General features: G+C 47.3%; 2 protein-coding genes across 23 annotated transcripts in view; one reads left to right on the top strand and one right to left on the bottom strand.

Annotated features, from left to right (window-relative positions):
- MED12L (mediator complex subunit 12L) overlaps window positions 1–23,766 on the bottom strand; it is a 145,626-nt gene that overhangs the window by 58,141 nt on the left and 63,719 nt on the right. The window lies entirely within an intron of this gene.
- Window positions 6,507–21,352, top strand: GPR87 (G protein-coupled receptor 87). The gene is made up of 3 exons (XM_013199266.3): window positions 6,507–6,729; window positions 18,847–18,979; window positions 20,234–21,352. The coding sequence occupies exons 2-3, from the start codon at window positions 18,946–18,948 to the stop codon at window positions 21,277–21,279; spliced, it is 1,080 nt and encodes a 359-aa protein (XP_013054720.2). The 5' UTR covers window positions 6,507–6,729; window positions 18,847–18,945; the 3' UTR covers window positions 21,280–21,352.

The raw sequence follows: 23,766 nt of genomic DNA on the forward strand, positions 1-23,766 counted from the left end.
CCGCCTGCCCCACTGCACTGTGCCTGGACGCTCACCTCCTGTGGCCCTTCTGCTTGGTGACACTGTGGGACAGAGATGGCAGAGTCCCCAGCACCTGGCTGAGAAACCGTCTCGGACGTTACCAACAAACTTCACTTCTTCTTAAGCTCTCTTGCTAGCTTTGTGTCGTTTTCACGTGTGCCAGATGCTTTGATTACTACCTGTTCGCTATTTCTATAACTTTAAATATTTACAAAAGCCTAATGCAATCACGTAGGTTGCTCCATACACCCTGATTTTTTCAAAGCTGTGTTTAGACTACTGTGTATTAATTACATCTGCCTTTAGGTTTCCCCAGCCTCTACCACACAGGTAGATGTGTTATTTAGCAATTTCAACTCTGTATCTTCTCTACTAGGCACGTTACATACTTTCCGTAAGTATAAGACCCTTTCACAACTGGAAACTGGAAAGCCCCGGTCAGCTTCCAACTGGTTCTGAACTTCTCTATAAATCAGCGTTCTCTCAAACAGTGTCTTCCTCTCAGGATTAAATACTACTCAGGAATTAAATCTTCTCTCCCACACACATTCAGTGTTTAACAGGATTAATCTGGCTACTTTAGCTAAAGCAAATATGTTAAATTTTAGTTGTTAAAATACTCACTACTGTAGCAACTGCATAAAGAAAAGTACAGAGGAGTCTGAAAATGTTCCACTAAGCCTGTTGACACACACGGCAATTGATGCTGTGGCTGAAGCTCAGCACTGGGGGAAGACAGCTTTTAAATCAGCTGCGATACTCAAGCAAGCAACCTCCCGAGGAAATCTGCGTTCCTGAGCTTTGGGCACACTAGGGCAGAACTTAGCACAAAACTTGTCGTTTCTACTGCTCGGAACACAACATTCCTATTTCACGCTGTGCACAAACCCATCCTGGCAGCACACGCAGTTAAGCACCAAGAGCCTGTATGTAAGGGTGGGTGTAACCACAAAATGGGATGAGGTGCTCCTTAAATACGGGGTGTGCCAAAGGTTTCAGAGGAGTCTTAATCATCTGTTTCTCAGCGGCGGCTTCTTAGGTAAAGGGGAGACAGATTTACCAAAATCTGCCACAGAGAAATGCCAGCTGACTGCAAGGATATCGCTTTCAGGAAAAGTCCCCTAAATTCTAACATTTGGGATCTTGCACTTCTTTTCCGTCAGTTTTTAGACCCCTGACTCCAGACAGAAGTAAGAATTGTAACAGTTAAAATATCTCAACGTTTAGGTCTCTCCTTTTTTCAGGTTCAAAAAAGGCTAACACAATATTTTAAATCTTACACAAACAGAGATATTTCAGGAAGAGGCTTGTCTCGGAGATGAGGAAGCCAGCAGGCTGGACCACCGCAGCGAGTACCAGTAGCGCGGCACAGGAAGCTGCTTGGCCGGGCTCTCCAGAGTTCCTCAGTGCCCCTGAGGAATTTGTGTGATTCCATTTAGTCTACCAGCAAATTCAATGGTAGTCACCATTTTTCAAAATCTGATTTTTCTCCCAACATAATTTGGAAAGACTGGTACTGACACTCACGCCCCTGGAGCCGCTGAGAAACCTGTGCTTCTAGGTTCAGCAATTGTACAAGCCAGAGCAAACACGTGACATTTCAACCTTAAACATGCTTACTGCAGTCCGTCATCGTCATGATGCAGCAGTGAGGCTTTTCCCTTCCACTTCCAAGTTTTCATTTACTTGGCTTGTTTGTGCTCCAGACTACAAACAACACACAACCTAGAAACTAGAAAGCTGGCAGCAGGCCTAAAACTTGTTCAGACAAATGAACTTTATTCCAGGCTCCCAAGCTCCTGGCTTCATGTGAAAACTATCGATGCTTATTCTACATTTTTCTACAGGTTGATGGGTTACCAAAAGGGGAACTACAGGGCACCAGGCAGTCAAGTTTTGTAGGAAATCAATCTTATTTGGGTCCACAAAGGCCAACTGTACTTATTATTTTACTTGCTTTTAAGAAAAATAAAATATGTTATACCTTTGCCTAATATATCCACCATTTTAGCCCTTTAGGTTTTGCATCAGGCTGCCTCTTCTCAGAGGGACAATAAACACCTGAACACCTAAAGACAAATGTTGCGCTTCATTCGTGCCCTGGCTCTCTGGCACCACAATACAACCCTCTCCAACAATGCTCATATGACTCTGAGCATCGAGAAAACTCTCACAGCAAACACCACTACCTCAGTTAATTAGAAATGCAAAAAAACAATTTGCATCATGAATAAGAACTGGGAAGCCAAGCCAAGCAACCAAGATATTACCCATACGACTACACACAATCACACAGGGCCAGCAGGGTGCATGTGAAGACTAAAGGCTCTAGAACTGCCTTACACCTACAGAAAGGATCCGCCAGCCACGGCGTGCACCTTCAGGTAATCTGTCAACACAATGTGAGGAGCTCGAGGATGAAGGAAGAAGAAATGAGCTTTATAAAAGTGAATCCTTTAGTTAGTTCCCTTCTTCTATTTTTATTTATTAAATAAAAAAGCTAGTTTCATGCATTATCCAGGTGGCTAATCTGCTTTAAAAATAAACCCATAGCTTGTACCGCCAAATGTGATAGTAAAGGAGTTTTAGAATAAAGCAACACAGTAATTGCTGTAATAAAGTTGTTCTGGCTCTTATGTAATCTGAGAGTTGCTCTGTAATCACCAGAATACAAAAAGGGACATCCAGCCTTTGAATAATGTGAACAATAGCAAAGTTACAGGTTAGCGCTCAGCATTTCTTCACACCACAGCTTCACATTTCTGCGGTGCTGCTTTTACGACAAGCTCTGTAGCATTTCCTTTTTATGTGCTGGCTAGTCCAGACCTGCTCGCGTCCGAGGGCTGCCAAAAAACACATCTGAGTTAAAAGCCTGCTACGGGATGCTATGACAGTGCTTTCTAATCCATTAAGTTCCGCTGATATATCAAAATACAGAGATCTTAAAGGAAAGTTAATGTTCCACTGCATCATATTGAAAAAGAAAAATACAGGGCACCGCCTATTAAACTATTGGATCTCTACGAGAAATTGTTTTAAACTTTTTTATTTTCCCTTCTACTCTCTTCCCTTCTTCCCCATGACATATCCCTCAGAGCTGTTTAAGACCCCAGAGACAACCCCACTGTTAGAGACACCTGAAGAAGAGCACAAATCATGCAGACGGGAGCGTATCGTTCCCCGCAGCTGCAGTGCATGCTGCCAGGCAGGCTGCACAAACGCTGCAAGCAAGACCAACACAGCAAGACCAACACATTTTGTTCAGTGCCCAAACTAAGAGGTCCTCAGAGGAGCAGAGACTTCAGATCCTGGAATTTTGGGTTGTCCAAGCATCCCAAGTAGGACCATCTATTGCAAGAAATCCCAACGGAAACAAGAGGCAGATTTCTCCTGCAACATCTGCCACGTTCCTCACAAATGTCACACTGACAGCATTTCTCTTCAAGAAAATTGAAGGACCACGTGGCCTGCAACAGGTAGGTGTCCACGTCAGCATCTGGGTGAGCGGTCAGACATAGCTCGAGAGCCAGGTTCCTGAAAGATGGGTATTTTGAAGAGGCTAATCCTAGCCAATTTTCCAGGTGTGGAAATGAGGATGCAATATTGTGCCTGAGACCAGCGAACAGCTGAGCAAGCTGGTGAAGTCCTAGATTGTGAGAAGCCAGCACGAGGACTCAGCTTCACCCAGCTCTCCCTTGTGGAGAATTGTCCGGAGAGCGGACACAGCTTGGCAGACCAGGACTGTGAGTATGAACCTCACTCGTGTGCCTTGTCTCCAGGACCCATGCACCTGCCAACAGCAACCCACTTACATGCTAGCCTGCTCTCCAAGCAGCTTTTTGAAAGGATGCACTACCTGCAGTGCCAAGTGGACAACATCGCGTAGGAAATTGACCTGAGACATCCTGAAGATAATCTGCGCACAGAACAGCAGTCACAGACCATGACATTACTCAGCTGCAATCCTTTGCACAACCAGGCCCCATAAGGTACAGACTAAAAATCACCACTGGTAATACCTGAGGGAAAAGACTGAGAAATCACCTTGTTAGAGCTTAAACTCAGAGGCACTAACAGGTCTAAGCTGCAACAAGGCTACTTTATAGGTCCTTTGGACACTGACAAAGGCAGAGGAAACCACAGCGGTGAAAAAGTGGTGCCAGGGTAAGATGCAAATCTGAGTCTAATCAGAGCTGACTCCAGCATCACCAGTTAGTACTGAGGAAGAGATCTGAGAAATCCCCAAGAGAGCTAAGAAACAAAGAAACTTATTCAAATTAAATCCCCCAAATTCTCAAAAGGAAGGAGACAAGGCCATCCCCAAAATCAGCACAAAACTTGCACATTACCTGCCCTCAAGTAAACCAGAATGTGCTGGAAGCCAACCAGAGAGCTTGACGTACAACACTCATCCAGAGCATGGTAAACCAAGGCAGGTGCTCTCAGAGCTCTGGAGCCTCCCACTTACCGTTCAGCCACAGGGAAAAGGGCAAGAAACACAAACTGCCTTGTCTGCTCCCCAGCAGAGCACCGTCCCCACTTAGCAGAGCGTGAAGGCAGTGGTTTACAGAGACAGGAGAGGGAACCTCAGAGGAGATCTAATACTGAGAAATGAAGCTGTTTGCGTGGACATGCAGCGAGCTGTACTGTACCTGAGTTGCACTGACGATAGCACTTACCAGCACGTCCTGGGGTGGCTGCCACAGCCTTCTCTGCTGGAGAACTTCTCAGCTGGAGGGAGCAGCATGCCAGGCCATCAGTCAGGAACACGCTCCTGTTTCACACTAGCTCCACTGAGGAGAAAGACCTAGATCTGAACACCTAACGTTAAGAGTGGAAAATGACTGAAAGCCAGTGAGGAGGTGAACCACATACGGAAAGAAAACAGAAGGCACCATTGGTCTAGAAACCCAAAAGCAGTTGAGAGAGGAAAAAAAATCACACATGGAGCTGCTAAGCTGTGGAACACAAGGCAGAGTTGAAAGAAGGTGAAATGGTGGCAGGCACACCGTTCTACTTAGCCATGTGCTAGGTCTGAGAGAGGCAGAAATCTAGGCAAGTCTCCTCTACCTAACTGCAGAAAAAGCCTTCTTCATCCTCCACTGACGTGATACAGGCACTCCACCGTGTGCATGTAATAGCGACTATCGCTTAACGTTAGAACTTCCATCTCCTGAGATCAGTTTTGCAACTTCTAGTAATAAATCTAAAAACATATGATAAACATAACACATGTTCCTGCTGGCTTCATTTGCATCATCTGTTTTGCCTTGCAAAAGCTGGTCTTCAAAGATGAGCCATGTCAGAAGTCTCCTAAGATCAGGGACTGTATCTGATTGAAGGGAGAGGTCCTGAGGCAAGAGGGAATTTTACGGTTTGCCTGCTAGTGAGCAGAGAGCAGAAACGTGAAAGTTATCACAGGATTCCCCCTGGACACGCAGTCTGGAAGCAGTTCACCAGCATGGGGACACCAACTGGTAAGTCTGGCTCCTGCTCCGTCTCCAGCTCCTCCCAGGCCTCTAAGCAGCTGTCAAAGGGACCTATGCGGAAGACCTCCTCCAGTGTTAGAAGAGCAGCGCTGGGGATTCAATTACTCAGAGCTTCGAGGAAAAAAAAGAAAACAAAAAGTGTATGGACAAATGTAGGCAGAACAGACAGAAGTCCAATAAACGTGACTTGGCAGCCACTGCTTTAATAGTGGGAAGATTATTTTTATTCCTGTCGATTTAATGGAGAGAGGGTATTGTTTATAACTGTTTTCTATTCAAGAAGGCTGCAGAAATGGGAAATTAACAACTTCGTCCTCTACTGACACACAGCAAAATTTTGTCCTGATGTAACTACTTCTGGGGTTACTTCAGTGTTCTTAAGGCACTAAGATATCTTCCTCTAAACGTGTGTACACCCACGACCGGTGGCAGTAGGACTGCAGGAGGCAGCGGGCCCGCAGTCAGAGTCTCAAAGAACACCGTGACAGCACAAAGTATGAAGTAAACAGACAGTCTAGTCATTTTAGCTGGAATATTTAGTTACAGACTTAACATTTCACTTTCATCCTACGTGCTATTTAGAAGAGAGAATCTGTTCAAAGTACAACATTAAAGATGTCTAAATATAGTTAAATTAATAATTGACATGATAATCTTCATTAGCAGATATTTGCATCTACCCAGCACAAGAGTTTTCAGTTTACACACATCACATCACACACATCGCATTGAATTCACATTCACCCTGCAGACAGAACAGCACTAACCGAAAGGCACAGGCACGGCTGCACAGGTTGCAGTACAACGTGATTTCAGACTGCTCGCAACGTCTCCCTGCAGGACGGCTGCTGCCTTGAGCAGGCACCAACCCACCTCTCAGGTGAATCACTGTCTGCGTCCTGGGCGCTCGAGCTGCTCTGGAGCCAGGAAGTGAGCGGGGAGCGCGCGCTCGCCTACCCTGGCATGTGAGTCATTCCCGGGAATGAGAGAGCCAGTTGCTCCAGTTGCTCCTGGCCAGGGGAATTTTGCCTCTCTGATCAGGTACCACAAAAAAAAGCAATTGGAAGCAAAGAAGCCTACTTCCAGATATGGTTTATTTAAGTACCTTATCGCGAGAAATACTCTCATGACTATTTTAGTTTCAAGATGCACTCTGGAGGAGTCTAAGGCACTTTCGAGATGCAGCTAAGAGGCAAATGGAAGGCGACAATGGTGACAGGTAAGTGATTTTTGATGGTCTGAAAAGCATTTGATAAGTTGTTCTCTAAATCTTCTTGCTCTTAATCACCCTTAACTGAAAAGAAAGCGGGAATTAAGATGCAGTTGCTGAAAACTGGACATGGAACCATAAACGGAATATCAGATCCATTAAAAATGTGAAAAGGTCTCAAACAGTGAGACTTAACTAATCTTTTATTCATTCAATGGCAAACGTCACTTGTTATCTTTTTCCCAACGGCAAAAATTTATATATATTTCTCTTAGTTATTCCTTCTAACATACTATTCAAAGTGCAGTAAGGTTCACGGTTTTAATAGTTTATGTCTTGACAGGGCTTAAAGTCATATCAAGTAAGATTCAGTAAATATAACATCTGAATTTGATGTGAAATGTTTGTATTCTATCCTTTTTGCCTCTTTCAGTAAAGGAAAGCATACGTGAATTCTCTTAATTACATTATACAGAATGAAGGTTTCTCTTCCTTCATACTTCACTCCGATCATGTTAAAACTTGTCAGGTTCACTGGAAAAACCACATAGCTCTGAACTAGCAACTCAAACTACGCGTCTGATTAGTCTCAAAGTTAGGGAAATATATGGGGTACTTTCAAAAAACTATGTCATTTAACAAGTATTTTAGATTGAAGTGATTATTCTTAGCTACGAACAACTGAAAACAGCAGTGCAATTGAAGGTTTAAAAGAGTTTATATTTTATATTTCAAAAAATGGCTTGGTGTTTGTGCTCTATGGGGACTGCAGACATCCGTTTGTCTTCTCATTGCATAGGCTTGGTCTTGCTCTGATAGAGCTTCACACTTTTTTCCATCTTTTTAAACACTTTGCAATCTCCCTGTTAAAAAAACCAGGAAACACTCAGCCGAGGTCACTACCTCACTTCCAGAAGCGCAGGCCCTGTCCGCATGGAAGCTGCCGGCCGTTCTCTGGCCGGGAGCCGTCCGGCATTTCCCCGTACCCCGCTCTCACTCCCCTGCACCACCAGGCCTCCCCCTGCAGGGCCGCCATGCTGCCGGCTGCAGCCCGCGCGGGAGGACCTCCAGCCCGGGGACAACCCCACGGTGGGGAACGACAAGGATCAGCTCTCGCACGAGAGAGAAGCTGAAGGGCGTAAAGGGATTTTAGAGGCAGAAAGCATCTGTTTGCATTAGGGGCGTGTGAGAAAGAAGCAGCCCATTTTCAGCAGCACCGAGCCGGCCGCCGGTTCCTGCCTGCCCGCCTGCGGAGGGTTTATTTCCCAGCACGGCCCTGCTGTCTCACCCTCCGCGCCCTCCCTGGCTGCCGGGGCCTCCCCAGGGCAGGGCGGGGAGGAGCGGGGAGACCAGCTCGCCCGGCACCCGCGCCCGCAGCCCGGCCTGCGCCGGCACGCACCCGCGCCGGCTGCTCTGGGCAGGCGCCCGGGCCCACACCGAGCACCGGGCGGCGGCTGCGTGGCGACGGCTGGCGTTTGCCAAGGCGGCCCTTCGCTGGCCCAGTGCTCGTCTCAGACGGGAAACCTGCCACACTTGCTGCACGTAGCCTGGGATGAGAGAGACCCGGACAACAGCGGCAGTAACAGACGGGAGAGTCCTCCTCCTTTTACGAGGAGTCGCAGCTCAGCTTTGCACAGCAGAGTTCGGAAGGGCCTCCTCTCCTCCTCTTCAGCCACATGAGTGCCAGGGAAAACCAGTCCAGGCACCTGCGGTAAGACTGCAGCAGGAAACTCAAGGCATGAAATACTTATTAAAATTCTGGAACCAAGTGAAAACGTGCCTGACGTACACCAGTGGCTACTGATCACCACACTGCCATCACACGCCAGTGCTCCACCAAGCTGCCAGAGACACTAACCCAGGCGCTGCCAAGAAAGTACTAGAGGAAGTGAGCAAAGTCCCACATTTCAGCTGTCTTAACCCTTCCCAACATTAAATACCCCAGTACCTTCTTTAAAAACAAACAAACAACCAACCAGGCCCTGCATTACCAAAAGCAGGTTTCCACATTTGACCAACACCAAACCTCAAGAGATACAAGTTATCACAGTATGCTACAAGTTCTTGGTTTTACTGGGGAAAATGTTGCTGACACAAGGAAGTGACAACTGATAAGGAGCATTATAAATCGGCCTTGTATCACCTTCTGTGCAGCAGCGGCTTCTGCCACTACAAGGAATGGCTGGGAGCTGGCAAAGCAGCTGGGCCAGACGACGAAGAAAAGCCCTCTGGGTCCCACATGCTGAAACCATGCCCGGGATTTGCAGTCTGTCGATTTCTGAGAATGGCAGGCAGGCTGAGAACACTTCATGAAAAATCAGGGTTGCAACAGGCTGAACTTCTCCCAGTCATACCCAAAAATCCCCACGTCCTTTTCCTTCCTTTTTGAACTACTGGTCTTGCTGCAAGTAGCCAGCATGGTTAGTCCCATGTCACAGCAATATATACTAAAGCACAGAAAAACCCAGCTGACTACAGTAAATGAGAATTTTTTGCCCTTTTTGCAATGCGAACTAGAATTGCATATTAAAAAATACTAGAAATTGTTTCAATGCAAAGTAAAATACCTAAAAGTGAGGCCAGAATTGCATAAAAATAATTGACATTACCTACACACATGTACCAGCACTTTTATTTTTAACTACAAGATTTTTCACAGCATCCCCTGTACACCTGAGAGACAAGACAAGTGTACAATAGCCAGAGCTATAACAGATGAAGGTACAATGCAATCAATCACACATCCTCATTCTTGTTTCTAGACCTAGACATCATCTTGACTGTTTTTAAAGTTTCAAGTTTCTCAGCTTACTGTTTTGTTGCACAAAGCCAACAACCACACTCACAGCCTAGCGTGCAAGAAGCTCCAGCACAGCAGCCCCAAGTCGGTCTCCACCTGGAAGAGGCAGAGGCCGCCTGCCCAGCCCGGCAGCAGCTCCCCACGCCGGCTGCCTGCTCCTCGGGAGGCAGCTCAAGGCCACGCAAACACCAACTGCTGAAACTTCATCACCAGACTGCTTACTGCCTCAGCTGCTGTGTTTATAAAACGTTTTTAACTTTTAAAAGACTGACTTCAGGATAATAAAGTATATAGGACAAGTAAGGAACAGCCCATGGAATTAAAGGAAATTAACTGACAAAAATTTCCAGGCTGCCTATTGTGCCAAGAACAGAGCCCGCAAAAACACAAGCAGAACAGGAATAGAAAGGCTGGGGGAGAGTCTTGTGAAGAGATTAAAAGAGGGAAAAGTTTAAGTTATTCTGGGCAAGTACATGTAAACGTGAACCTGCTTCTGGCCTCCCCCTTAGAAGGGAAGACTAGAAACGTGACCTGGCAAGGGACTAAAAACCGCATCTTCCAAGCAGCGAAAGAACGGCAATCCAGTTGGATGGAAAGGGGACAAAGTTTGCAGGTGACCAGACTGGGAGGACCGGCTGATACACCAGAGGGATGTGCTGCCATGCAGCAGGACCAGGACAGGCTGGAGCATTGGGCTGACAAGAACCTCTTGCAGTTCAAAGGGAAATGCAAAGTCCTGCCCCTGAGGAACAGCCCCAGGCACTGGGACATGCTGGGGCACCCAGCTGGGCAGAGAACGACCTGGTGGACAAGCTGAACCTGAGCCAGCAAAGTGCCCTTGCAGCAAAACAGGCCAAGAGCCTCCCGGGCTGTGTTAGGTGAAGCACTGCCGGCAGGTGGAGGTGACCCCCCCTCTGCTCAGAGCTGCTGAGGCCACGCCTGGAGGATGGGGCTGAGCTCTGGGCTCCCCAGCACAGGAGAGGCATGGAGCTACTGGAGAGAGACCAGCAAAGGGCCACAAAGGTAATTAAGAAACTGAAGCATTCTTCCCTATGAGGGGAGGCTGAGAGAGCTGGGACTGCTCACCGCAGAGAAAGAGGCTCACGGGGAGCTCAGTCGTGTCCAGAAATACCTGCAGGGAGGTACAAGAGGACACAGCCAGGCTCTGTGCAGCGGTGCCCAGGGACAGGGCAGGTGAAACACAGTAAATCTGTCTGAACCTTCCCCCCCCACCCCTCCAACCGTGACGGTGGGAAGGCCCTGGCACAGGTTGACTAGAGAGGCTTTCGACCACCTCCCACCAACTGGACGTGGGCCTGGGTATCTGGCTGCAGCTGATGCTGTTCTGAGCAGGGAGCTGGATTAGACAACCAATCTCCAGGCCTGCTTTCCGACCTCACCTATTCTGTGACTGTGTAAAGGGGGCCCTTCTCTTACCCCATCACAAATGAAACGAGAGAAGTTAATAGAGAGGGGGAGGAAAAAAAAAAAAAAAAGATTTCCACAGCTATCAGCACAACGGTCATGGATTCCCAGGAAGGACAGTTGAAAGGAAAAGCACGTACAAGCTGCTGACAGGAAGGGAAAGGATGAAACTGTCTCCAGCTTCATACTCATCACTGGCATCCAGATGCTGACATGATGTGAGAGATCAGCTAAGACGTGTGGTGTGGTGAGGGGAAGGATCCAAGACACCCGGCACAAGGACAAAGACACTGAGAGAGCCAAAACAAATGGGTTGGCGTTTTAAGGAGCTGAAAAGCAATTGCCAGACAAACAAAGGAGACTGTGACAGGGACCAGGAGAAGAGATGGAGAGGCAGAGGGCGACCCAGTGGTGGTGCTGGGGGAGAGGCTGGGACTGCGCTGCTCAGCTTCAGAACTGCCTCCTCACCAAGCCTTGCTCAGAGCGCAGCCAGTGGAAGCTGCATCTTGCATGGCAGATTCTTAACAGGGGTTCAGAGAAAGCAGTTTAACAGGGCTACAATACAGCTTCTACTATCGGCAGGTTTTGCGCAACCAGAAACAGCCATCAGCAGCATCTTCTCGACAGAAACAAAGGAAACATTCCAGAGTTAATCCTTTCCTCCTTCCTAATTAGAGGCTGCCATACTGAAAAAAAAACATTAATTATCCCAACTTGCCAACCACTGCATTGTCCTCTCTTCATTTTCACATAAAAATAATAATAATAGTAATAATTGCAACACTTAACTCCTCTGCCACCAACAGCCATTTACCTGCTGCCCAGTGGGGTGCCTTTGTTGGCAGTTCTCTCCTAAACCTTCGTGTAAAGCAACTTCAGCCTGAGAAACAAAATTTAGCACTACGCTTCATATTATGCTGCTTTAGAAATGGCATTCAAAGTGCTGGCCACCAAAGAACCGATGCCTAGAATCTTGTCACTCTCCCCCCCACTTTTTGAGTGTAGCAGATTAAAAATTTCAAGAGAAGCGTAATTGGCCTGAGTGCCCGCAGCCCTCTATGCGCCCGGCAGCCCGTATCCTGCAGAGCTGGGGACATCTGCTTCACAAAGTTACACTGACCAAAACCAAAGAAAATGTATCTCTCAGTATTTGAGATTTGCACCTGCAAGGCTTAGAATCAGAACTTTGTTTCTGTTTGGCACAAGATTGCCCTCTGCTACAGAAACTGGCTGGACACAGGTATGGTACTTTTACCTTCACGTACAAAGGCTTAAGAAGCACTAAAACCCAAACTTGAGTAAGTGATTGCACGTGGGAAGCTCTGCAGTTTACAAGAATAGCTGACAGAGAATTTTTCTCACGGCCAGCTCTTGAGCTAAACGACCGTGGAGAAGGAAGTCCCCGTTAGCCGTGTGAGGGGACGGCTTCCCCCGGAGCAGGTGTCGGCACAGCGCTGGGCACAGCCTTCCACGGGACAGCTCCGCTCCCGAACCATTACTGCCGCTTGTCTTTTATTGAAGACCGATGGATAGGGCAGGACAGGGGGTCAGCCAGACACAGCTCTGCCACGAGCTGAAGGCAGAAGGGCAGCGAGTTTCACCACAGCACGTCTGGGGACGGGATGTGCTGCTGTTCAGAGACGCGTGAGAGAGAAGTCTGGGATGGAGGGGGAAGTGCAAGGAGGAACCTGAAAACCAAGAAGGGGGTTTTGTATTAGATACTGAGGCAGACAAGCAGCTTTCTGAGCCAAGGCACTGGTTCCTGTTTGTGGGTATGACTAAGCAGATGGCACAGCTGAAGACGGTTGTACCTTCTTATTGCCTCTTTGCAATCCAGCTGGTTAGGTGCAGCAGCGTTTCTGCTTTACAGAGAACCAGCAGACACGGCTGGCATGCCTCTCTGCCAGCAGGCCCCCAGGGAGGCGGGCAGGGGGAGCAGAGGGCACGAAACCCCAACGAGGGCTCCCCGAGGAGGGCTGCTTTCAACCTCCTCCCAGCCAGCCCACACTGAAGCAGTCCCCAGGCTGCAGCGGCCGGCATGAGAGCCGGCCCAGCCGGACAGGCAGGCAGCTGGCAGGCAGCACCCCTTGGCTCGCTCAGCCCTTGGCCGGCAGGCAGCAGCGAGCAACCCAGCTCGCTATCGCCGAGTTAGAAACCAGCCGAGGTGGGCCCCCAGGGACCCCGGGGCTGGCCCTGCTCAGGTAGGGGCAGCTGCACCCACTGCTGGGCACCTTCCTCCACCTCTTCTCCGTGCAACCTGTGCCGGTGTCTGACCGCCCTCACTGCAGAACGGCGACTCCTTATGCCCAGGTGCGGCCTCGTGCTTCAGCTTGCGCCCGGTGCCTCCTGCCCACGCAGCGGGCACCGCCGAGCAGTGCCATGGGCAGCAGCAGGCTGCCCGGCGCGTGCCCTGGCACCACGCGAGCTCCATCAGCGCTCACGCTGATGCCAGTAGCACGGCAGAAGAGAATACCAGAGAAACACCAGAGAAGAGAAGAGATAACATTAAGGCTTGCCCAAGCGATGCAGGAAAGGAGTGGCTGGAAACACCGAAGAGAGCATGTACACAGGCTCCGCACCTGCCACTTGTCAGCTTGCAGAAGCAGTGTGCGCAAGTACACTGCAGCCTGCACTAGTGTCTTTTTTCCACAAATCTTTACAATTAACTGTCAGTGATTTGGTTCTGATGGGCAACAGAAAAGAGCATAATTGCAGCCAGCCAAGTACAAATTGAATAAACTGCCCCACATTTCTAATGCTTGCTTTAATTCTGCCATTTACCAGACTTTATGCTGACAAATGCAGACTGACTGGCAAGGAGTGACACCAAGAAGTTAGGTGCTTAAATAAACAAACATCACTTAACTCCACAGGCCTATGAGCTAGAATATTCGTTCAAGTTCACAAAGAGAATTTTCTAATTTTTGAGAAGTGGCAAATAAGAGACGAAAGAAGAATAATTAGATTTGAGGGTACAGAATTTCTTTCAATAGTGAGGCAACTCAAAGCCTTAGTCATCAGCAAAACCATGCAGTCATCCTGTACCCGTATGACACTGAAATATGCCATTCAGCCTATTACTTCATTTCTCATCTGAGGCTCTATCAGTCATGCATATAAACCAGTCTATCAACATTAGCAGTACAGGATTACCTCATCTGTAAAACAGCATGTAATTAACCTGCATTTGCTGCAACTGACAGCCTTTAGGGGAATGATAGAGAAAACAACCAACCAAATGTATAAACGACAAGAAGTATTCTGGTTTAAAAAGCTACCTGAATAAAGGAGCAGCTTCTAAGGATCCAAGCAGAACACATTTGTATGGAAGTGTGAGGCAGGACGTTGGAGAAACATGGTTAGGATGAAACTGGTCAGAAGAAATGTGTAAAGAACTGGAAAAAGAGTTAAAAACCAACCTTATCCGGCACAGAAATACCACATTCAAACAAGTGAAAAAGTCTCTGTTGGAGTGCATAATCAGTGAACGATTACAAAATACCTTAAAATGTTCTTTGAAGAGAAGACAGTCTTCATTCACCGTTCCAAGAGAACATTTTATTCTGGAGAAGAGGAGGCTCAGGGGAGACCTCATTGCTCTCTACAGTTACCTGAAACGAGGTTGTGGGGAGCTGGGGGTCAGCCTCTTCTCACAGGTAACTAGTGATAGGACTAGAGGGAATGGCCCCAAGTTGCAGCAGGGGAGGTTCAGGTTGGAAATGAGGAGACATTTCTTCTCAGAAAGAGCAGTCAGGCACTGGGACGGGTTGCCCAGGGAGGTGGTGGAGTCATCCCTGGGGATGTTCAGGGAAAGGTTGGGCGTGGTGCTTGGGGACATGGGTTAGTGGGTGACATTGGTGGTAGGGGGACTGTTGGACCAGATGACCTTGGAGATCTTTTCCAACTTTTATGGTTCTACGTGAAAAACTGTGAACTCTCCATAGGTGATAACCTTCATCTAGTTCCTCAAGTCTACAATACAGTGGTCTTTATCAGAAAAACCAGAGCTCTCAGAGCCTAGGGATACACCAGGTTTGACTCTGTTGAGCCTTGATCTCTCACCCTACCAGCGTAAATAACAAAGCCGTGCCACTTAATGTGCTCTATCACAGTACTCCTTAGCTTGATAGACTCTGATGGGAAACCGAACACCTTTGGACTTCTGAGACTAAAGCAGGATTGTTTCTGTGCATCCAGAAATTTGGTCACACAACCAATTCTGTGCAGCAAGGACCATCATGCCTGCACCTCTCTGCTGCCCTGCACAAACCTGTTTGAAATATTAAAGCTTCAGAGCTACAATAGCGTAAGGGAAAGTCTGTAACACATAATTAGGGCAGCCAATAGTAGGTGTCTTCTCTAACCTCCACCCCATGCACGCACGGAGGCCTCTCTGTGAGCTCAGCTGTGCTGGCAAGGCAGGATACACGGTGCTGCTAACATGGGCTAGCTGTCACAGTTTGTGAACAGTTCACTTGCTTTTTCCAGCCCATGCTTTACTGGGAATTTTTTGGAATATGTTTTAACATGAAAACCATCAGGAGTAAGATGATGCAGAGACATCCATTCAGGGGCTAATTGGTCTGCAAGAAGAAGGAGCAAGCTCCCACTATGGTTTCAAGGTGACCTGTACTTCCCTGGGCAATCTAACTGTTCTCACACCTTCAGCAGCCAGGAAGATGCACGTGGCAGGGACTTCTCACGGCCAGCGCTCTGGTCAGGAATCAGCAAGCCCATACGGGATCTGCTAAAAGAAGTGCTGACTTGAAAAGCTTAAGAGAAGGGCTGCTGCTGCTTCTGCTGTCCTTGCTGCACCTGGAAGGGGAACAGAGCACGGGGACCGAGTGGCTGGGCTGCTTCAGCAAGCAGAGGTTTTGCATGGACTGGGGAGATAAGCAAACTGCACCCGAGCAGACCTGTTACAGGGCAAGCACGGGAGCCGCGCTGATACCATCAAACCTGACAGGCACAGCTGGGCCCATCAGGGACTGGGGACTGTATTTCATGCCCCAGAGTGGTAAGATACATGCCTGTCTGGGGAGAGCCTTCTGTGGCACTGATTTACACATCACTGGTCCAAGTGATTGCAGTCAGTCCCATGCAGCAACGTTCAGCTATAAAATTACGGACTAAACCCCAGCACTCAGACTAGTGCCTTCAAAACACAGTACATACGAAACAGAATGCTGTCCGCAGTGAGGAAGGAAACCAGGAAGGTCCACAAAGAGCAGGGGCTTTAAAGTCTTAAGCTGCTGTGGATGCCCCATCTCTGCTGACAGTAAACCCCAGGATACAGATGGGAAAGTGAATGGTGCAAGCTAAAAGGAGAGCCCAGAGAAAGCAAGGCTGAGATCACATGCAGCAAGGGAGCTTTGTCATCAGTGTCAGAAAACATCTTTTGGGATTATTTCTTTTTTGGATGCAAGTCAGGAGACAGAACCTTTGGAGAGCGTTGGGGCTGTTTCTGTACAAAAATGTGTTGACCTGTTGTCAGACTTGTGCAGTCTCTTAGTGACAACATCCGCCTAAAAGGACAGAGGCAGAGGCGCAAACGGGCACAAGCCTCTTTTAACAGAACTTAGAGCAATTTCCTTTGGGACCTGGAGTAACTGACGGCCCACGAGAAGCTTGTTTAGCACAGATCTGATCTTCAGCCCCATCGAATCCTACAGCGTTTCCCAGGGTTACTCCGGGAACACCGGAGCCATCCGTCACCCTGCTCTCAGGCAACACAACTGGCGTTTCACCAACTCCTCCATGCCGAGGATCTGGGAATGCACTTGCCTGAAGAGCCTAGAGCAGGGAGCTTTCCAGGGACTGGGACCAGGAATTACACAGACTTAAAAGGAACTCTGAAATGCAGGGAAATAGGCTTCTATTTGCATAAGATAGAGAGATATGCATCTTTTCATAAAATCACTTGTCCTTTTGATCTCAGTGCCTCCTGGGTAAAAAGGGATAGCTGTGAATTACAAACAACAGCACGAGTGATAGAGATTTTTCTTATTCCCTAGGAAGAAGGCTACTGCTTCTCAGCACATCCCTCAATAGAAGACAAAATACCTAAAATACCCAACAGTCCCATTAGGGACCCCAATTTTTATCAGAACAAATATTTATCAATAACAAATAATGCCATACCAAAAGAAGTCAGACTGAGAAAAAGCCTAAAATACCAATCACATTTTTTACTGAGGCTTTAAGATGTAACGATTTGCTTTACTGCCATCTAGTGACTGTTTAAAACTTTTTCACTCCCTCTCCCTAATACAGTGATAATCACGTAAAACAATTTAGATCTGCAAAAAGACATCAGTAATTTTATCCTCTGTTCACAACCATAGGAGAAGCAGTCAGGTCCTGCTGCGGTGTGAACTATTTAGCTCTAGTTTTCTTATCAAAACTGGTAATCAGAAAGTGAAACAAGGAAAAATCGTTGCACTCAAATAATACAAGAATAAACAAATCATCTGGGATGTTGCCTTATAAATTGATACTGTCAAATTTACTTTATGAAGCTTTTTAACTTCAAGAAATGAGAAGCTCAAAAATAAAGTCTATAAAAAGAAAATAAGCTACTGTCAGGAATCAGGCACTGAAATGTCCAAGATAAAACAAACAAACGGGACATCCAGACATGAATTGTCAGGAATAAGGCCAAGCCTTTATCACAGAGTAAGGAACCAGCGGTAGTGGCAGACCAAAGGCACGAAGTCCTCCAGCCAGCACATTCCGGTAGTTGGGAGACAAGCTTTGCCTGCTGCAGGAACGGGGGCTGCATGTTTGCATCTCCTTGTACACTACGCGATTTTTAAAGCCTAAAAGTGTGGTGTAGAGATACGCACCTGCTCAGTACCAAAGCCAGGACCAATTCATGGCCAGGTCATTAGAGGCTCATTAGTCAGACTACATTTTCCTGTACAACTTTTTGAAAAAAAAAAGAAAGAAAGAAAGAAAGAAAACAGGCTTTAAGAAGTTGAATACAACATATTTTCACAGAAGTTAACAAACTTTAAATGAAGTTTTCTTGGACAAACTCCACAAGATCATGAGGCTGAGGACAATGCAAGTTTGCTACCCACTGGCACCAACTGCTGGGAAGCAGAGGGGACAAAGCGTGGCAGAGCTGACCCCAGTGTGGCCGCTAGCCACTTGCCTGGTGCAGACATAAGGAGGGAGTGAGGAAGTGAAACCCCAGAAAATATTACCTGAGGTGTTTCAGCAGTGATAAGGAACCAAACCACCATGAAACAAGCTTTTATTAAACCTCATTTGCAAAACAGCGAACAATATCTGTCAATGGGGTTCAAGGAAAATCATCTTAACTGAAGCAGATGCAGAGAAGGACTGGTACCTTCAAGTCTTAAAAAAAAAAAAAAAAAAAAAGAGAGAAGAGTTGGGATCGCTTAAACACAATAAATGAAGTCTCAGTAAATACAGAAATGTCCCTCTATAAACAGAGGGACAAGTATCAGAGGCGGGGAAGGTTTCATTAAATGAAAGGCATTGGTGCAGGAATAAAGGAGATAGAAAGTGGCCACAGAGATCCCCAGCTTAGAAGCTAGAGTAATGTTTCTAAGTATTACAGCAATAAAGCTCCAGCACAGCTGTGCTAGTGAGGAAGAAAAAGGGAAATAGCTTTACAGTGAATGCATGGGCTTACAAAAACTAAGCTGGCAGGACTGCCTGCAGCGATGCAGCAGATGCCCAGCCCCAAGCGAGCAGCGGTAGGGAAGACCCTAACAGCAGGGCAGCTGCGCAGCCCGCCGAGGCCAGCCATCAGCTCCACCTCAGTCCCTTCCTAGGGAATTCTGGCCAATACTTGCTTCCCAGAGCTCTCCATGCTGCAGAGAGAAAGACGGGAACTTCTGGTTTGCTTTAACTTCAGTCTTTTTCCCCAGAATGCGGAGCTGACGCAGCCCCTGCTGACTCCAGGACCTGCGGCCGCCAGTGGGACTCCTGAGAGGCGTTCCAGCTGACGACCTACAGCACCGCAAATAATGGGGTACAATTTGTCCTATGGAAAACTGCCAGGTAAAATAATGTTGGAAACTGAAGTGCCTGAGAAGCGTTTACTGTATTACTACCAGTTCCTACCAACGTTTTAAAGAAATAAGTCATTTCAGAAAAGGTTGTCTGAATGCTGCCATGTGCTGCCCCCGTGGGTTGCAGTCCCAGTTCGCCATGCAAGTTCACAGCACAAATAATTTCTTGATGGGGAAAAAAAAAAAAAAAAAAAAACTAAACAGAAAATTTATAACAATCTGAAGTTTGCTCACAAATATTTATATGTGAAACCTTAAAATCCCCAGAGGCTGTGCTTTTTAAATACATTTAAGTAAATTAAGTTTTAAATTATCATTTTAATAGGCCCAAAGAGACTCTCCAGAGTCCCGTTTCTTGACAAACACCAACCGAGCTCAAACGTTGTCTTCTGCCAAGACAACCAAGAGTGCACACCCCGCTCTTGCATTAATTCTCCTTGCACTGCTACACAACATTCACACCCAGGTGTCAGTAACGTCCTACGGCCTACTCAGGGATATCGTACAGCAGGGATAACCCCGCTGCCAGCACCCTCCCTGTGCCGGCACCTCGGCGCGGAGAGGCAGCAGCACAGGCCTACAAAATGAACGCACATGCCCTGCTTCGTTCCCTGATTAGGTGACCTAGCGCAGGATTTTATAAAGTCACTGCAAACGCCCATTATCCTCACATTTATCAAGCTCATTTATCAAGTTTCTTGTATGAAAACACCTCTCCTGAAAACTTTGGTAATGTACAGAAGAAAGAATTATTCCTGAACTGTTAGGAAAACAAAACCGGAGCAGGCGTGGTAAGAAGGGATGAAAGCATTAAGCATTTACAACTTTAACTTACGACTATCTTCATACAAAATAGCATGGTACAAAGCACGAAAGCGGCATATTAAGTTCACTGAATCCTTTTAAAGGGCAGGAGGGGTGCTTATGAGTATCACAAGAACTGCTCAAAACGGACATTCATTTACTCACTGCATTTTTCTCCTGTTGTAGTATTGGCAGAGGCACCTTTGTGCTCCAGCAGGAAGCAGCAGCCATTGTGCTCAGAGGCTAAAAAGCCACAGATGCATTTACTTTAACACATGCAATACTCAGGACTGCTGTTTCAAGTTCAGGTTTTCTGAGCAGGTTGACCTGAGCAGCCTCCGGGATTGCCCAGAGAAGTGACATTTTCTAGAGGACAGTTCTAAAACTGCTCCATTTATAAAACACTAAAAACATACTTCAAAATTGTTCTTTTCCGCAGCTCCTATAGACGACCATCTGAGCCAAGACAACAATACCGCATCGAATCACACGACAGGCTTCCTTGGGAACTCCACGCAGAACGAATTCACGACCATTGTTCTGCCTGTGCTTTACCTCGTCATTTTCTTGGCAAGCATCCTGCTGAACGGCCTAGCAGTATGGATTTTCTTCCACATCAGAAATAAAACAAGTTTTATATTTTACCTCAAAAACATCGTGGTTGCAGACCTCCTCATGACACTGACGTTCCCATTTAAGATAATTCAGGACTCCCAGCTGGGACCATGGCACTTCAACTCGTTCCTATGCCGATACACCACGGTTTTATTTTACGCCAACATGTACACCACAATTGTGTTCCTCGGACTCATCAGTATTGACAGGTACCTGAAAGTAGTGAAGCCCTTCGGAGACTCCAGGATGTACAGCATCACCTTCACTAAGATCTTATCTGCCTGTGTGTGGGTAGTTATGGCTTTCCTAGCTTTGCCAAACCTGATTCTTACAAACGGCTACCCGACAAAGAAAAACATAGACGACTGCATAAAACTTAAATCACCCCTGGGAGTCAAATGGCATACAGCTGTCATTTACATCAATACCTGCATGTTTGTAGTGGTCCTGATAGTACTAATAGGATGTTATATTGCAATCTCCAGGTACATTTATAAATCAAGCAAGCAATTCATTAGCTCATCAAGCAGAAAGCGAAAGCATAATCAAAGTATAAGGGTTGTAGTGGCTGTATTTTTCACTTGTTTTCTGCCGTACCATTTGTGCAGAATACCCTTTACTTTTAGTCATCTAGACAAGCTGCTAGATGACTCTGCACATAAAATCCTGTATTATTGTAAGGAAATGACGCTGTTCCTCTCTGCATGCAATGTTTGTCTGGATCCAATAATTTACTTTTTCATGTGTAGATCATTTTCCCGAAGGCTGTTCAGAAAATCAAACATGAGAACCAGGAGCGAGAGCATTAGGTCACTTCAGAGCGTCAGACGGTCAGAAGTGCGCATATATCATGAATACACCGATGTCTGAAGTCACCCACACAGAGACTTTTGCTAATTTCTGAGAGTATTTGTATAGCATGTAAATAAAATGTATCTTTGAGTATCTGACCATGGATGTTCATTAAGAAATGTGCAGACATGTACAGCTTTTTCATTTCAGCTTACTAACATCTATCTTAAATGTCCAAAGCCTGGATTCACACAGAGATCAGGTTCACTTCAGAGGGATTTGGGTTTTTTTATTATTTTTTTTAAATTTGTTTTGTTTTCTTAAGGTCAACAGAAACTAAAGAAATCCAATGTCAATATCTTGTAATTTAAAGAATGTTCTCATTAACCAAGAGAAGCTCTTTTCCCTTATGGCTCAAATTCCAATAATTACTTCACTCTAGTAATGCTCCTTTATTTTCATTTCATTTTTAATGCATTTTTCACTCTTATTGATATTATACCAGTTCTTCCTTTCTACTTTCTAGCAGAAATACTTTAGACAGTAAAATTGATATTTTCACCTAAAATAGTTACTGAGAATGTGAGAACGGCAAAAAATTTGCTTAACAAATAAAAAATGCATGGGTTGTACTGGCGATGCCAGACACTGAAGCCAGACAAGAGGCATCATGTGCAGTTACAGAGGAGGAGGAAGAGGGTGACCACTGAAGGTGCAGGCCACGCCAACCTGTGCACACATCTGTTCCAGAGATGGGGACAGGGAAGTACTCATACCCAAGGGTGGTTTCACCACTGGCAAGCCCAAACCACAGCACCGCTCTTGACATGGACCACGGTTGGTGAAACAATGTACAGGGTTTGTTTTTAAACACAGACAATGTCAAATGTCAGAGAAAACGTTATCAGAATGAAGCTGCTTTTGCTTGCCTGGTGGCACTAACGTCCCAACATGAAAGGCTCTGGAGCCCCACGCCTCCCACGCCTTCTCCCCGAGCCCGAGGGCCCCGACAAGACACAAGGACGTGATGGACAGCGATGCGGAGCTGCAGGCAGGTCCAGCAGAGCTGGGCGTGCTCTCGCCTTGGAGCAGGGTCTCAGGGGGCTGCTGCCAGGGGACAGGAGAGCTGCAGGGCTGCTCCTGTGCAGCGGCGCTCAGCTACCTGCCGACAGCTCCTCGGCTTCTCCGCTCCGCTGCCTGCGGCGGCAGCGGCAGCCTCCTTTCCACAGGTCAAGCCTGCTGCAGCGCTTCCCATCCCTTTTCAAAATATCAACATGAGAAATTCAAATACTATCCTAGTTTAGGTCTTTTCTCAAAAAACAAAACAAAAAACATTACTTCTTTAGATTCTCACTTCCCTCATGCTAAGGGAGGGCACAACAGAAAACATTCGTTAACTGACTCGCGTGTGACAGAACCGAGCAATAGACACGAAGCTGAAAACTCAGTTTCGCAGCACTTTCTGTGCCTGCTTAATAAAGCATGAATAAAACTTAAGGTACTAGGAAATTTTGTTCAAAATTATTTATGTTGGCTGCTTGCAAATCTAAAAAAATCAAAAAAAACTAACAGGGTGTCCGATAAGCAGGTGAAATCCTCTTTCGGACAGTTCAGGCAGCACCTCTGGGCTGTTATTTCACGCTGTGGGACACACAACCCGACCGGAGGAAATATTAAAGGAGAGCTTCCAAAGCCAAGGCAAGAAGAAAGGAGTAATAAAGGACCAACGCAGAATCTGCTGCGTGAGAAAGAGTTGACTAAGGACTAAACTACTCAAGGGAAGAAAAAAGTCCTGAAGAGTCCCCACCAGAGCTCACGCTGACTGGGACACTGCAAGTGATCTCCCCCGGGCCCGGGGGCCTCCACCACGCAAGCAGCCGACAGCGTTCGGGAGGAGCAGCCGGCAGTCAGGAGCTCGCAGCGGGCTGTGCCAGCATCCCCGTGCTCACCACCATCAGCTCGTCCCGCCGGTGGCACGGGGTCGGGCAGGCTGCGGGGCACACCCTGGGAGCCAGGTGGACCGGGGCTGAGCGAGGTCCACAAGGCTGCAACAGCAGCTCCTCCGCCCCGGGAAGCGCGCGCGCCTTGCCGCACGGCGCAGAGCTGCAAGCACGAGTTCCTGCTCCCCTGACAGCTGCGTTTTACGAAGACGGGCTGCTCTCACTGAACGGCGCCGGCGCACACCCCACGTGCCTCCTTGCCCCAGGAAGCCCCAGGAGGAGCTGGAGCTGACGGCAGCCAGCACGGAGTGCTGCGGGTTCAGAGCACGCCGAGGCAGAGCTGGGCGGCTGTGGGCGCACCCCCGTGAGCGCCACCCGCAGCTCGGCGGCGCCCGGCACCCCGCGGGCAGGACCCCACCGCGAGGCTTCTGCTCGTGCCGCGCAGCCCCCGACAGCCAGCACGGGGAGACCTGCAGGGAGAACGCATTTGGCCTTTCAAGGCCACGAGGGTGTGTTTGAATTTAGGGCGGTCAACCGAGCAATGCTTACATGAAACGTTTTGTCCTGTTATTTCACTGGGGATTAAATCGGATTTGCTCAGAGTAAAAGCTCCTTGTAAACTAAA

This window comes from Anser cygnoides, chromosome 9, assembly GCF_040182565.1.
Source record: "Anser cygnoides isolate HZ-2024a breed goose chromosome 9, Taihu_goose_T2T_genome, whole genome shotgun sequence".
Classification (NCBI taxonomy): Eukaryota; Metazoa; Chordata; class Aves; order Anseriformes; family Anatidae; genus Anser; species Anser cygnoides.

What these genes read in the sequence shown, in the direction of transcription:
- GPR87 (XM_013199266.3), top strand. Translation starts at nt 18,946, where the DNA reads ATGGGGTACAATTTGTCCTATGGAAAACTGCCAG. An exon ending in GTCCTATGGAAAACTGCCAG is followed by an intron (nt 18,980 to 20,233) that starts GTAAAATAATGT and finishes TCTTTTCCGCAG; the next exon opens with CTCCTATAGACGACCATCTG.